The sequence below is a fragment of the Thermobia domestica genome, chromosome 11 (assembly GCF_964235325.1).
Source record: "Thermobia domestica chromosome 11, izTheDome1.hap1.1, whole genome shotgun sequence".
NCBI classification, from domain to species: Eukaryota; Metazoa; Arthropoda; class Insecta; order Zygentoma; family Lepismatidae; genus Thermobia; species Thermobia domestica.
The window spans coordinates 253,775,677-253,792,369 of NC_137464.1; the positions used below are offsets into that span (position 1 = coordinate 253,775,677).

Consider the following 16,693-nt stretch of genomic DNA (forward strand, 5'->3'; position numbering starts at 1 on the left):
AGTGATCCGGTTTTTGTGGTCGAAAGGTGTATCAGGGACCGCAATCCATTAGACTTTCGGCACAATACGGAAACAGTGTCTTGCCGCAACGCGGTGTCTATGAATAGATTCAAAAATGGTCGCACAAGGAAGGAGTCGGACGATCATCTATGGCCGCAAATGATAACATTGTGCGTGCACGTAACATCCTTCTGTTAGACAGACGAGTGACTACTGATGAAGTGACACATCATCTGGAAATTAGTCCTTGATTCCTGACACACTTTCCGACCTCAAAAACCGGATCACTACTCGTTGTTTCTCTTTGGTGCAAACTTATAATGGAGCGGCCATAATCTACCTGCAACAAAAGGAAGACAAATGGGGGAATTAGAATCAAACTTTCATAGCATAATCACAACAGCATAACAATATAATAAACGAGGACAGGGCTCAGTATGAACAATGGAAGAAAAGTTGTCAAAATTGGGGATAATTTTTGACTTACCTTCGTACTAATTTATTCGCATAAGTATAAATTTCATCCTCACTACGTACAACAAACACATGGAAGAAAAAATCCTTTTATTATTATTATGTATTTATTCTATTGCTTTCCTAGAATTTATGGATCAGATTATGTATACTACAGAAGTATTCCACAGTTTTATAAAAGTGAACCTTCTCGAATAAGACTGTCCAATGATCTAAATATGTGTTATTTCGTTCATTAAGTCTAATTTCCAGAGAAAAATAGAATTCCAGGGCATTATTTTATTATTGTACTATCATCATCAAATAAAAATGCTAATGTATGTAACTTTTAACTTATTACTAAAAGGAAAAATTAAAAAAAAAAAAAAAAAATGGAACTTACCTTTGTTAGTAAGTCCTGCCATGCGCATTTCAATGTCCTGAGCATGGACTGGCGTGGGAATCCTTTGCGTCGGCCATAGCGTTATCACTGACGGGGATCGAGCCAAATTTCCTAGATTTCCCGGCGTCATAGCAAAAGCAGGTGACGCGGCGATAAGCGCCAACGTATTGTCTGCTATATCTTGGTTCTGAAGAAGATCGTTTCCCAATAGATTGCCACTACCATTCATAACAATATGATGTTGAAAATTACTTCCAGATGATGTCAATGATCCATTCTGATGATAATGTTCATTCTGCCCGTTGTTACTATTAATATTATTATTATTCAGATTGGTCATACTACCATTCAGCAGCTCATACGGGTAATGGTTAAAGTAAGATAACTTTCCATTGCCGTTTGGAATATTAATCGGCAAACTGGTTGGGTATGGCAATCTCTGGTTTGAAACATCTTCAGAATGATTATTGGTAATTAAAAGGTATCTATTATTGGGAACTCCTGAAGAGTGACGACTGTTCTTGAAGCGTGTTCCAGCAATTTGAGATTCCTGCTGGTGGCCATTAGTAACACATGAGAGTCTACCATTCAGGATATTTTGTTGTGGTAGATTATTCACACACGTGAAACCACCATTTGGAATTCCTGATGCCAACGATTTGCGATCTGACAGAAAGATGCTACGATCAGGACACTGAGTGGCAATACTTGTCTGTATCATCCGATTAACCAAAGATGATTCCACAGAAATAGGTAACTGAGGTGTTCTGCGTCCAGAAGACAAACTGCTTTGTGACGAGGCCTTGGATAAATTGAAAATTTAAACGTTTCAAGTTTTGTCTTAATTACTTGATAAATAGCTACTTAATCTAATAAGATGCACATTCAATATTCATTACCCAAAATGATTTAATTGTATATTTCGGCAAAAAGTTAATGCCTTCCTCACCTTATATCCTTCCAGAAAACTAACGGTGTGTGTGAAACTACGTTCTGAAAGGTTGTGTGCTAAGAAAGACAATAACTTTTTTGGTGAAACGTTCACAATTAGATAATTTTGATTACTTTAGGGGTAAGTACTTTTTTAAAAAATGCATTATAACTTAATAACATGCATTACACTATTAGCAAAGTACTTCAAGGGTACAGCCTTGTTTAAAAAAATAAAAAATAAAAAAAACCTAGGCACACAGTTTTCTATTAAAGATCATTTTGATTTGAAGGAAGATCTCAATCGGTCAAACAAGATTTGCATTTATTATTATTATTATTTAACGATAAGATTTGACGCATATTTATATGATGTGTAAAAAAGATGTAGGTGTTTGATGCTAGTGTAGATCAAAGGTATTAAAAGGTTCGTGTGTATTAAGGAAATTAGAAACAAAATCGAATTCAAGTTTCCTGTAATGTCAAAGATCAGCGGAAATTTACAAAAATAGGCCAATGTATAAGTCATAACTAAGTAGCTCTTACAGCTTCAAGTAATTGAACAGTAAGTTTAAAACGCACGTAATCTTAAAGGTTTCTAGTCAATAACAGTAACTTTACAAGTTTCTTTCAATGGCTATATAACTCTATAAAATTAGTTCTACATTCCATACAGTTATAGTGCAAAGTATTTGGAGACTCAGTAGATCGCTGAAAGGAAGAATTGTTTGAATACAAAAGAGTTACATTAGCAAGAGTTTACATATCATTTTTCAACTATGCACACCAAATAAATGTAAAATAACACTGAAAAATGAGAAGACTATCATGTGAGCTTCCTAAAGCTACTGACGAAGGTGACACAGATTGCTGAAAAAGTTTAGACAAGATTAAATGGCTTTTCAAAGACAGAACGTAGTCAAATTCTTTTGAACAAGACTGTTATGATAGCAGGTAAGAACACAATATTGACCAACATACGTAAAGACAGCTACTATACACCTACAAATACATATAAATACGAATTAATACGTATATAGGACTCCCAGAATATGTTACATAGAAGGTCTAGACATAATATTACTCACTCTAATATCTTGTGAATTTTCTTAACAATAACAATATGAATACAACAACTGTAAATGAAGCCAAACAGACATTAAACATTACCACTTTGCTACAACCATTATTCTTAAGAACAATTATCAAAATACAAAAACCTATAAAACATACAATACAATACAATATTCATTGTAATTATTTTACCATAAAGAAACATCTTAAAAGAATAATGATATGTTAATTTTTTTAGTCTAAACTTCCATGTAAATTAGCTATAAAACACTCATGCTATTCTTTAATTATCTCACTTCAAATTCTGATTCCTGAAAATATCTTTCACTTCCAAGCTTTCGACTGTTGCCTACAGCCTTACTCAAGGGCGATAAAATAGGAGACAAAAACATCAAGGAAATATACAAAAATGTATACACCGGTGAAGAGCAGTGAAGATTCACCTTGTTGTACCGATTGCTGCTGGTACTCGTTAAGTGGCGGTGGTACCTTTCAAATGGCGGGTCCAATCGTGCATTAATTTGTACGAGAAAATGTTACCAACTTTTTCTCTTTTTTCTTTCTTCAAAAAGTATCTTTCTGTTTCAATTTTGGCTTTAAATAAAATTCTTGAGTCCGCAATATTGTTTTTAGTATCTTTTAAATGTTTTGAAAGACCTAAAACCGGATCAGGTATTTTGTTTTAGCATCTCCAGATGTCCTTTGGCGTGTACTGTTAAATTTATTTTCGTCACACCTATATAACGTCTGACAGGTGCATTTTATCTTATAGACTCCTGACTTTTCATTGGGATCCGTGTAATGGCTATTAAATTGGGTAATATTTCGGTCTAAAGTCCCCCCCCCTCAGAGGAGGGAGAAGTAAACCATACCGTAAAATATATATATATATATATATATATATATATATATATATTCAATGGAGGTATCAATTTGGGGAATACATGTATAGGTAGCCAAGCCCAGGTTTCAGGTCTGTCGAAGCATAGATTTCTTTATACCTGAGCGTACCAATTTAATGTTTTTGATAACTAAGTCCAAGTAGGACTCAGAACAAGTTATTAATGCAAACGGACGAATCTCCAAGCAGGACTCGTGTAACTTATCAATGCAAACGGACGAAGCCCAAGCAGAACTTGGGGTAACTTATTAATATAAATGGATGAAGCCCGAATTCAGCTCAGCAATGATGTGGCAATTCCACTCAGCAACACCAATAAATATTTTCATCATCTTAACATAGAAATTTAAGGATTTATTTGCCATGTATTTTGCATATCTACATTTTTTCATGTTATACATGAACTAAACTGACAGGAAGCTGCAGCGAAAGTGTTAATTAAGCGGATACAGGATATCCACTCAGACTGCCGATCCTCAACAAAGAATCGATCTGTTTTGTTAAACATGTTTCTAACGAAGAGAGCCTTACAGTATGTAGAAAAATGTTTTTCCATATTTTATTTAGTGACTCATGGATGTGTGGATCTATAGTGGATACACAAACATTACTGACAAACTTGTTACTGTATCACCTAATGTTAAAGTCTAAATGGATAAGGTTATCCTCCTTTTCATGTTTTATAGATTTTTTTTCTACTTGCTATAAGCCCTTCTTCATTAGAAACAGAATTAACGAAAGAACTAAAATACATCCTCCACGTTTTACTGGTGTCAGCATTATTTTTCCGTTCGTCCTTCTGCGCCTTTCATCTGGAATTCGTCTCAAGTTCAACTCTCGCACGAAATTTGAAGATATATTGGAATTTTAGTCAAAAACTCTACCTCTTTCTCTTCCCTTCAGGTTAAGTCTGAGAAAACACCGCAACACGTGTTTAATTATTTTAAATGAAAAATTTAAATAGGATATTATACATCTCTAACCTTGAGAAAGTCCAAGATATGGACATCTTATAAAAACTAGAAACTGATTTACCTCCTTCTAGTTGATTTAAAAAGAAAGAAAAGAAAAAAAAAAGAGAAATCCTTCCCTACGTCACAAAACCTACGTATTGTTCACATGTCAAGTCTCTAAGCAAAGCAGTTTGGCCTATGCATTGATCAATCAATCAGGACTTCTTTTAGATATAGCCTATATCTGTTTGATCTATTAATTTGCAGGCACTTTTTAAATGTACATTTTCATTGCTGTCCATTCTACCACATATATATATATTATTCTGTGAAACCAATGTTGGCCAACAGACGAGTTTTAAATATATCATCAAAAGAGAACAGTTTGACCGTTTCTATCATTTCTGAACAAGTTTGGAAGCAACGCGAAGGTAAGTATACTGAGTTTGTCGCAGGCCGACGAAATGGGGATAAATTTAATTTTATTCATTTGTTTATTCCAATTTACAAGCCAATATATTGATTTCTCTACATACTCAAACGCTGAAACAGTCCTCATTATCTAGCGAGATATTGATGCAGGCAATCCAAGGTTCGATTCCCAGTGGAAGCGAATTAAAATTTGAAGACATTACGATAGTTTGGATTGCATTTTAAACTATATAGCTGCATGTCTCATTTAGCCTCAATGGTCAACAGGGACGCCAAATTTCATTTAATAAACAAACACCACTGAAGCACGCAATTCAACCACCAGAATAGATAAATGAAAAAAATCTTGAAAAAGTCTTTACTTACAAATAAACAGAATCCTTGAAAATTCTGTAAATGACAAATAATATTTTAGCATTTTACCTTACGAGAATCCGAAAAAAATACGATTAAACCCAAAAAAGGACACATAGACATAGATGGAATGAGTTTTTTCAAACCCTGACTAAGACAGAAACAACATAAATAATGTAAATTTCATGATCGCTTCAACACTTTATATTTCTCCCATATTCTTAACGTAAGAACCAGTAGAAGTGTGAAGTAGATAGATAGTGGTACAATAATTTAAAATATTAGATGATTTGGGTAATTAAAAAAAAAAAAAAAAAGTTTATTTAGTTTCTCCCTCAAATCACTTGGTAGTGATTTGGTCCGTTACACGTAACTGTGGTGTAGTCACGAGTATTCCGGCATAAAATTTACAGAGCTTAAAACACGAGCCACCGAGTCAGGGTAGGAGCACAGCAGGAGCTTCCGAGCATCTGCAGGAAGGGGTCCGAAGGGGTGCATCTGCAGGAAACAGGCGCGTCAAAGACGGTGCGTATACGCATAAACGATGTCGTTTAGAACGCCTCACTGTAAGTCACAGTACCGGCTCCAGAGCAGTCGATGGATTTGGGGGAGATACTACGAGAACACCAGAATTTACTACATGTGTTATCATAGTGGTAATAAAAACGGAGTATCGAATAAAACAAGCATATTTAAAGAAATTGGATTCGAGGATTTCACCAAAGAAATAATAAATACACGTTGACAGTGACTATGTTTTAATATTTGCAGGTTAAAGCTGTTAATTCACAAAGGAAGGTGTTTAGGGAACTGTAAGTACAAGCGGCGAACATGTATATCATCCGTGAACACAGAAACAACTTTAGAAAACCTTCAACACAATTCAATTGCAATTCAAAGGTCCATAAAAGTAACGTGTAGTGTCCGCCCAGTACCTATTGGCGCGTTCTTTTTGCACTTTAGGTCAGGTTAATACTTACCAGGGTTTGCCCAATTGGGCCTAGCCGCTGGTTATTTCAGGTTAAGTTTAGAGTTGCCCCTCCGTATTTTATAAAAATTAGGAAAATTTACAGGAGAAATGAGGTAAGAAATTATGATTTGGAGTTCTTATGTGATGTTTAAATGTGTAAGTTTGCTAGTAAAGTTATGTTTAATACGAGGAAAGATGTGGGGAAGTAGGTACTATTTGCAAGACGCAGAAGATTTCATGATTCAGCAGCATGCCCATTTTATGTCAACAGAACCCAACGAACCCCTGCGGGCTGCGGGGCTTCTAACCCGTTACTACTACTACTACTACTAGCCCTATTCCTACTCCTACTTATATTATGGATCTGTGTAATAAAACTGCACGTTTTAATGTTTTTACTGCTTTTTTGTAGGTTTGAAATTGGAGGGTCAACTCTAAACTCAAGCCCTTATTTCCAAGATGAAATGTGAAATTAATTAGGCGTAGGCCTATTATATAAATGTGTTTGTGTTAATCTGTACGAAACTTCACATTGTTACATGAGTGTCTCACAGCTTGTTTAACACAGGAATTCATCTCAAACAAATATTCTTCTCAAAATTATTACAATTTCATTTAACATTTCATCCTTGCACTAAGTACTGGTATACAAAAAGCTTTACTCTTTTAATAGATACATGCATAATGCTTTTAACTGTCTTATACACTTAAATCGGTGTAATGTTTAGAAATAATAATGAATCTACTTAAAAAGAAATGTATTTACAATTCAATATGATTTAATTCTGATACTGTCGTATTGTATTAAATAATACAGAAGCATGTCAATCAATCGAATAAATAATAATTAAACAGCTGGGGAAATTGGAAAACATGGATATTTCGATTTCAATGAAGAGCACATAGAACAACCGTCAAAATTTGGTGTAGGTGTGACTGTTGCGATGTATTATCATTTCCAGTAAACAACGTATTCAAAAATTAAATGAACGTTACGTCATGCAACCTATGATACTATTTTGTTATGACAAAAGACGAAAAAATGCAAAACTTTGAATCAGTGTATCCAAAATTTCGCGCGTAAATGAGCGAATCCAGTACTCACCTTCTGAGCCCTCGCCAAGAATAACCACAGTTTGCGCCAAGTAGAAAATTTCTTCATTTCACTAAAGTTGTACTTCATTTCTTCCGACGCGTACCGTGATGAAAATACGGAACGATAACTACAATATTCACTACTCTCGTATTTCTCAGCCATTTTCACGAATAAAAAATATTAAACTCCGCACAAGAAATCACAATCCACCAGTGAGAAACACTGCCACTGCACGTTATCAGCAGAAGACAAACGAACAAATGAGAAGCAGATTCCGTGCAAACGCCGTAAGCTGCCCTAGCTGGCTGTTGCAGAACTATCCTTTTCGAAATTTTTGAACTTATCACTACTAGTAGTGACGTTTGCTCTGACCTCGATAAAATCTCAAGGTCATGGGTGCGGGTCACAGATGTCACTGTTACAGGGCAGTGACAAAATTTAAAAACTTGTGCAATTGTCATTGAAATTCGTTAACTAAAAAAATTGTAATGGCATATTTTCTTTCTTGATAACTTAGCGATTCTCAGTAATTTCCATTTTCGCTGGTTAAGTAAAAAATAAAGGGTTAAGTGCCGTATCCCCGCACCAATTTTAGGAAATTTACTCGGTGAATTGGAGAATTTATTTAAATTTGTGAGAAAGAATGAGTACAAGGGAAGTAAAGGGAATAGTAAAAGTTAAGAAAGAGGTTGTATTTGTTGATTGTTGTTAGCGACACTGTATGTGGAGGCGGATGGACTATTTTGCGGAGAGGTACACTTGTTTTATACAGATCCAGAAATTGTAAAATGCAGGGGTGCCCACAAAGGGGGGCTATGACGCAAACTGCGTCATTGAAATATTTGGGGGGTTAAAAATGTATATAAATATGTTTGACGGGGTGTAAAAATTAATCGAAAAGATTTTTTTATGGAAGAACACCTACGGATAGACAATTGGGGGGGATACGTCATGGACATGAGTGGGGTAGGCACCACTGTAAAATGTACAGAAAAAAATTTGCAAGTCTTTAATTTGCCCATTTCATGTCAGGAATAGAACCCAACCAACCCTGCCGGGCTTCTAACCCGTTCCTACTACTACTATTACTACTCTTACTCCTGCTTCTACTACTACTAATACTTATACTATGGATCCGTATTAAGGTAATACTGCATGCCTAATATAACGTAATCTAGCGTAACTTAATGTAATCCAACAAAATATAACCGAATGCAATACACTTTTGTGCTTTTTTTTTTTCAGTTTTCAAAGTGGTCCGGCGATACGGCACAAATGCCTAAATAAATGGTGAAATTAAATCTTTGAACTTAACGTCCCCTTTTAGCTAAAGGAGACGATGATTAAAGGCATGTGATTGATTGAAGAATTGGTGGAATGAAAAGTGGAGGGAAGCGTGAGTATGCTGAAAACACACACGGACAGGATAAGCGCTCTACCACTGAGTCACAGTGCCCCCTTTATATATATATATATATATATATATATATATATATATATATATATATATATATATATATATATATATATAGGCGCGGATCCAAGGAGGGCTATAGGCAGGGGGGTCATTTAGGGGGGCAGGGAGGGGCATTTCCCCCCCCCCTGAGTTTGAGATGTATATAGATTTTATCAATAGAATAGTAGTAAGTCAGTGAAAAACGAGAAATTTTACTTATATCAAGGGATCTTGCCCCCCCCCCAAGCAAAATCTGAAATGACGCTCCTGGCTATAGGAGGTGCCGGGACCCAACTTTAAAATTTTAAATGGAAACATGGGGCGAGTGATACCTCTTTCGATAGATCTTTAAAAACCAAAAAGCGTTGTGGCAAAAGATTTTTTTTATATATCGGTCACCATAGCCCCTCTCCCTTGACGCTCAGGTATACACTGGATAAAAAGGGCTTCAATCCTGCTTTACACTGGATAAAAGTGGGAATGAATGGTGAAATCTCTAATGAGAATCCCATCTTTACTTGCAATAGATATGGTTTGTCTGAAACACGTGTACAAGTGATTGGTACTGTAATGAATAAAAATGAGGTTAATAAAAATATGGTGAAATTCATGTTTAACACTCATTTGTATTGCAGTGTGATTGGATAGGAAAAAAAAAAAGAAACAGAAATGAGAAGCAAAGGTTTTAATAACACATTTTTGGAACTTGGAAACATTTTGCCCACCCCTAATAATTTAACGTAATGCGTGCGTCCTTGAAGGGTGGCCCTGGGAGCCACGGCGACAATACCAATCGATGTGCCCCATAACATTTTCTATTTGAGTTTTTGTTCGGTGCAGTTATGTTCAACCCTTTCCATATTAGAGTATTGGACGTTTTATGTGATACAGGCGCCATGTTTTGACGGCCATTTTGAATACAGTGACCAATATGAAAAATCTTTTGCCACAACGCGTTTTAGTTTTTAAAGATCTACTAAACGAGGTATCACTTACCATATTTCCGTTTAAAATTTTAAAGTTGGGTCTTGGGCCTCCATGAAGAGCAGCCCTGGAGGGCAACTGGGCACCTGGGTTTTTGTAAATTTCTGCCGACCTCTGACACTGCACTTGATTTTTCCTACTTTTTCTTCTCTTACTGACGAAGGTTTGATGTTAGGACAGCCTTGCTCACAATACGCTCATTTTGTTAAAAATATTTGAATTTGACTTGCAGTCATGAATGTCAATCTGAGCTTCCACCATTGGCGGAGTTCGGAATTGTTTGCTGGGAAGGCAGACCTCTTGGTCAGTCTTGGACCTGTGGAATACTTCCTAGGCGAGTGTACAGTTAATATGAATGTTATAGGTGGCATTTTTTATTTTCTGTCAAAAAGTTGGGGAGCAATGCCCTCAGTTCCGCCCATGGCCCCCTCCCACACATTGCAGGCACCCTATACAGGAACAGGGCTACTGCTTATAGGTCAAGTTATTCCTAAATGTAAAGTAAACATATTCGTTTGTAAGTGTTATTTAGAAAATAAAAGTAGTTATATAACGCTATCGTTATACAGTTCTTGAACTGAGGCACCGTCTTAATTAATGCTTGATTTAAAATGCTAGACAAACTGATCCAAGTAAGGTGGATACCGTAATTTTTTGTGTGTGAATTTCATCGCATGTTGAACTTTATTTTCTTTTTAGCTTAACATCTCATGATTATACACCGATGACAATAAAATGTATAATAATAGTGAAATGAGAAAGTGGGAGGAAACTAGAGAACCTCAAGAAATTTACACATTATTTGCACAACAGAAACTCCACTTGGCGAAGTGTTCCTTCCATTCGGGTGTGGAGGAGAGTGGCATTCGATGTTTCCTGGAGACATTGGCAATTCTGAAAGGGAAAGGGATCGGATATATACGAGGGACGTTCGAAAAGTAAGGTTCGTAATTGTTTTCACACGGAAACCTTATTGCAAACACAAATACACCATAGCATAATGAAGTATACACCTTGCACTATTTTTCGACGTAGTCACCACCGACATTGAGACATTTGTTGTAGCGTGCAATCAGTTTGAAGAAACCCCTCTGGTAAAACTCAGTGGCCTGTGATGTAAGGAATTGTAGCACATGGTGCTCCACCTCAGCATTGTTTTGGAAGTGACGTTCTGAGAGTGCGGCTTTAAGTGCAGAGTGACTTCTCTTTCGTCAAATTGTGGACCTGAGTTTGGTGAGGGTATCGCAGTAGCGTGCCGCATTGATGGTCCCTTCATGGAGAAAATCAAGAAGCACACCTTTCGCGTCTCAGAACACTATCGCCATAACCTTTCATGCGGATGGTGGCTCTTTGAATTCTTTCCTCGCTGGTGAACTGAGATGCTTCCACGTCATTGAAGCGCCCTTGGTTTCTGGGGTAAAATGGTGCAACCATGTCTCATCTCCTGTGATGATTCTGAAAGAAACTCATTTCCTCCTCGCGCGTACCGCATCAAATGATCGAGGCTGATTCCCATTCTTGCACTCTTGTGATCCAGGGTCAGGTTTCTCGACACTCATCTTGCAGACACTTTTCGGTAACTCAACACATTATGGAGCATGTGATGAACCTAAGCACGACCAATGCTCAGTGTGGACATTACGCCTGACACCGTTCTACGACTGTCCGCTAACGCCATGTCCTATAATCTAGCAATGTTGTTTTCATTCGTGAATATGGAGGGACACCCACTTCACCTTCAGCCTTCCTTCACTGAACAAACAACAACAGCGACTAACCACTTGACGAGACATGACTTCTTCATCATACACGGTTTGTAAGTGTTCGTGGATCACGGACACACTAGAGGTGTTGGAAGTTGGCCCGCAAAATCGAGATAAAATATAAAACTCTATGTAGAACGATTGTCCATCGTTTGCCCATGTTTGCCCACCCAAAAGTTTTGTTTGCCCACAAATAGAACCTAAGTTATACGTAAAAAACAATTTTAGGGCCAACTTCACACTGGCACAACAAAGTGTGAAAATAAAATATTCCAACATGCAAATCGATTGCCCATCGTTTGCCCATTTTGCCCAACAAAATTTTTTGTTTGCCATAAACAAACAAAAAATTATAAACAAAAACTTTTTTACGCCTAATAAACTTTACAAGCAAAATAAGATTTGTAAATATTTATATTCTTTTTACATAAAATATTAATTGCTCATATTTCTCTATCAAAACCAACCATTTGCGCTACATAAACGGAAAATTATGGAACGGACTATGCATCCAATAGTAACAATGACACAATCATATTACTGCATTTGTAATAATGCAAATTGTAATATTGCGGAATCTAACTTTTTTCTATATGTGTAAATACAAGAACTATCATTAAACAAACAAAAACATTTGCTGGGTAAACAAAATCATTTGCTTGACAAACTAAGGCAATCGTTGGGCAAGTCAAACAAGGGCAAACATAGGGCAGTCAATATTTGTGATTAGAAACATAGCCCGCTTAAATTATCACATGTAGTCTCGAAAACTTACGATTTAAGGCTTTTCTATCGCAGGGCAAACAAGGGCAAACATAGGGCAATCAATATTTGTGATTAGAAACATAGACGCTTAAGTCTCAAAAACGTACGAAATTAGGTTCCAGCTTCTTTTCTATCGTTGGGATAGAAAAGCCTTAAGTCGTACGTTTTCGAGACTACATGTGAAAATTTAAGCGAGCTATGTTTCTAATCACAAATATTGATTGCCATATGTTTGCCCTTGTTTGCCAGCACTTGATTTTTTTTTGCCCAGCATTAGTTTTGGTTTGCCCAACGATAGAAAAGAAGCTGGAACCTAATTTTGTACTTTTTTGAGATTTAAGCGAGCTTTGTTTCTAATCACAAATATTGATTGCCATATGTTTGCCCAGCACTTGATTTCGTTTGCCCAGCATTAGTTTTTAGTTTCCCTGCGATAGAAAAGCCTTAAATCGTACGTTTTCGAGACTACATGTGAAAATTTAAGCAAGCTGTGTTTCTAATCACAAATATTGATTGCCATATGTTTGACCTTGTTTGCCCAGCACTTGATTTTGTTTGCCCAGCATTAGTTTGTGTTTGCCCAACGATAGAAAAGAAGCTGGAACCTAATTTCGTACGTTTTTGAGACATGTGATAATTTAAGCGGGCTATGTTTCTAATCACAAATATTGACTGCCCTATGTTTGCCCTTGTTTGACTTGCCCAACGATTGCCTTAGTTTGTCAAGCAAATGATTTTGTTTACCCAGCAAATGTTTTTGTTTGTTTAATGATAGTTCTTGTATTTACACATATAGAAAAATGTTAGATTCCGCAATATTACAAATGCAGTAATATGATTGTGTCATTGTTACTATTGGATGCATAGTCCGTTCCATAATTTTCCGTTTATGTAGCGCAAATGGTTGGTTTTGATAGAGAAATATGAGCAATTAATACTTTATGTAAAAAGAATATAAATATTTACAAATCTTTTATTTTGCGTGTAAAGTTTATTAGGCGTAAAAAAGTTTTTGTTTATAACTTTTTGTTTGTTTGTGGCAAACAAAAATTTTTGTTGGGCAAACATGGGCAATCGATTTGCATGTTGCAATATTTTATTTTCACACTTTGTTGTGCCAGTGTGAAGTTGGCCCTAAAATTGTTTTTTACGTATAACTTAGGTTCTATTTGTGGGCAAACATGGGCAAACGATGGACAATCGTTCTACATAGAGTTTTATATTTTATCTCGATTTTGCGGGCCAACTTCACACAGGTACACACTAGTCCTACATACCCATTCATACCGGATAACAACATGAACTTCCATTAACAACCACGTTGTCAGCACACATCCGTCTGCCATCGTGATTTGTACTCGAATAACCCTCGGGCACGCCGGCCTGCTGCTAATCTATCTTCGTCGCTCTGCGCATGCGTCATTCCACCTCGACTGACGCTTCTTTCGTCATTGATCTGGCAACGGTTTCTTATGGCGATTGTTTGTTACACCTGGTGTACCATCTTTTCGTTCAAAACAAATGACGAAACTTACTTCTGGAACGTCCCTCATATGATGTGTATGATAGCTTTCCACGAATATTACTATGTAGATATAACAAAGGTTTCATTTCTTTGACAGTTTCTTATTGCAGTCCATCTGAGTTCTGCGACCGTAGGCAGTTTGCCTAGTCGGAAATCCGACGCTGATTCAAATAGATCCCCTACATGTTCTCACGACACTGAATAAACATTATCCAATGAATACTGAGTAATGCCAATCAGGGCCATCTTAATGCATAAACCCAATGGTTAATTGCACGGGCGCCCCATGACCAGAATTAGATGTTTTGGCCTACATTAGAATTACATGTATTGGCCTAACTAGGGATGATTCCATACCGGGACCAAGTACCTGGGAAAAACCTATATATCGTCTGAAAGCTCTTGCCATGAGAAGCACGAAACCGTTTTTAAATTACGGGCAAACCCATAATCTGACCCTATAAAGGGTCAGTTTGTTAGTGTTTGTGACCTATGTATGGCATATTCGACAAAAGTAAAAATGAATATTACGATGCATTACGCGGAATCGTCTGAGCCCATCGTGTTCCGTTTTGACTCATTGTTAGAACGTGATCCGGGAAAGGGTTTGATAATATTACTTAGCACCGCGACGTACCCATTTGGTCAGTGTTGCCAACGAATTGTAAATACAACATGACAGATGGTTTGTGTAAGACCGGATGTATATCCATGAAACGTGGCATAAAGATCATTCGTCACTAGAGAAAATATATTATGGACGTATTTCTCTCTCAAGGACCCCGTTTTGTCAGTGTTGCCAACCAAGTGTAAAAATGAGTAGTTGTAAAACAGGTTCCATACCATGAAACGTTTGTTCACTATGCTTGGTAGAAACATCAAACGACACTATAGCAAAAAGTCGCTGAGCGTGACCGTCTCCCAACCATTCTAGATTGACAGTGTTGCCAATGTGTTAACATCACAATGTTAAAAATGGCGTGAGTGCCATTGAACGAATGTATAACAAATGTTACAGAGCAGCATTGGACAATGGGAAACAGTGTGAATGCCCCAGTCTCCCAAGCACCCCAGTGTAGGAGTATTGCCAACCAATGCGAATATTCAAGATTTTCGCATGAAGTCTACCTCATTGGCGGACATAACTGACATGTGCTTGTGGGTTCACACTAACATACTACAAACCTAGTATGGGTTACTGTTTAATTACGTCCTCCAATGCTGTAGACTTCATGCAAAAATCTTGACTATTTACATTGGTTGGCAATACTTCCACATTGGGGTGATTGGGAGAGAGGGACACTCACACTGTTTTCCACTATCCAATGCTGCATCTGTCACATTTGATATATATTCGTTCAATGGCACGCACGTCATTTTCAGTATTATGATGTTTACGCTTATTGGCAACACTGACAATCTAGAATGGTTGGGAGACAGTCACGCTCAACGACTTTTTGCTATAGTTTCACGCTCAACGACTTTTTGCTATAGTGTCGTTTGATGTTTCTGTCAAGCATAGTGAACAAACGTTTCATCGTATGGAACCTGCTTTACAATTACTTACACTTAGTTGGCAACACTGACAAACCGGGGTCCTTGGGAGAGGAATACGTCCATAATATATTTTCTCTAGTGACGAATGATGTTTATGCCACGTTTCATGGATATACATCCGGTCTTACACAAACAATTCGTTGGCAACACTGACCAAATGGGTACGTCGCGGTGCTAAGTGATATTATCAAACTCTTTCCCGGATCATGTTCTAACAATGACCCAAAAAGGAACACGATTGGCTCAGACGATTCCGCGTAATGTATCGTAACATTCATTTTTACTTTTGTCGAATATGCCATACATAGGGTCACAAACCCTAACAAACTGACACCTTATAGGGTTAGATTGTGGGTTTGCCCGTGATTTGAAAACGGTTTCGTGCTTCTCATGGCAAGAGCTTTCAGACGATATATAGGTTTTTCCCAGGTACTTGGTTCCGATATGGAATCATCTCTAGTAAGTGTAAACTTTACTTGTAGGAGGCCCAGCACTACTTTATAGAAACTAATAGGCTTACACTATAGCATTTACACTATGAAAATTTATATTATTATTATTATTATTAAATAAAACATCTGTATCGTGAGGGTCGTGGGTGTTTATTACAGTGTGTCCTCAGTCAAAATATGTTGAGAACCACTGACCTACATGATAAGATCTGCAACTTGTACTAATTTGTAGAGGTGACGGCACTTTTGGATCAACCTGTAGATAAAAATCGAAGACTTGGTGTTTGAACTTTCAAACTTTAATAAGTTAAACTTCAAATGTTACTGAAAATATGAAATTGTATATATATGAAATAATCTATCAATGTTTCTTACAGTAAGAAATAGATGCCCTACTGGACAGTCCTTCGAAATATGCAGTAAAGGTTGAACCCTTTAAGATAGTTATCTTCATTGCCATTTCGTGTGTGACCTCATTCTTTTAAAGTAGCTCTCTCATTTCCATCTCTTATCTAACGAGAAACTTAAAAATTTTGTGACAATGTACGAATCTTGAACAATCTCAAACAAAAGTCCCTTAATTTGCATACTAATTGGTACAACTAAAAGTAAAAGTAACGCAATA

The 16,693-nt window shown here is 36.8% G+C and overlaps 1 protein-coding gene across 3 annotated transcripts in view; it reads right to left on the reverse strand.

Annotated features, from left to right (window-relative positions):
• LOC145664939 (uncharacterized) overlaps positions 1 to 16,693 on the reverse strand; it is a 49,883-nt gene that overhangs the window by 15,060 nt on the left and 18,130 nt on the right. For all 3 annotated transcript variants that reach the window (XR_014127538.1, XM_081732056.1, XM_081732055.1), the window contains exon 2: positions 857 to 1,658. Coding sequence is in view for 2 of the 3 variants with exons in the window: in XM_081732056.1 (XP_081588182.1) it covers positions 857 to 1,658 (802 nt within the window). In the remaining variant the exon portion in view is untranslated. The remainder of the gene's footprint in view (positions 1 to 856; positions 1,659 to 16,693) is intronic.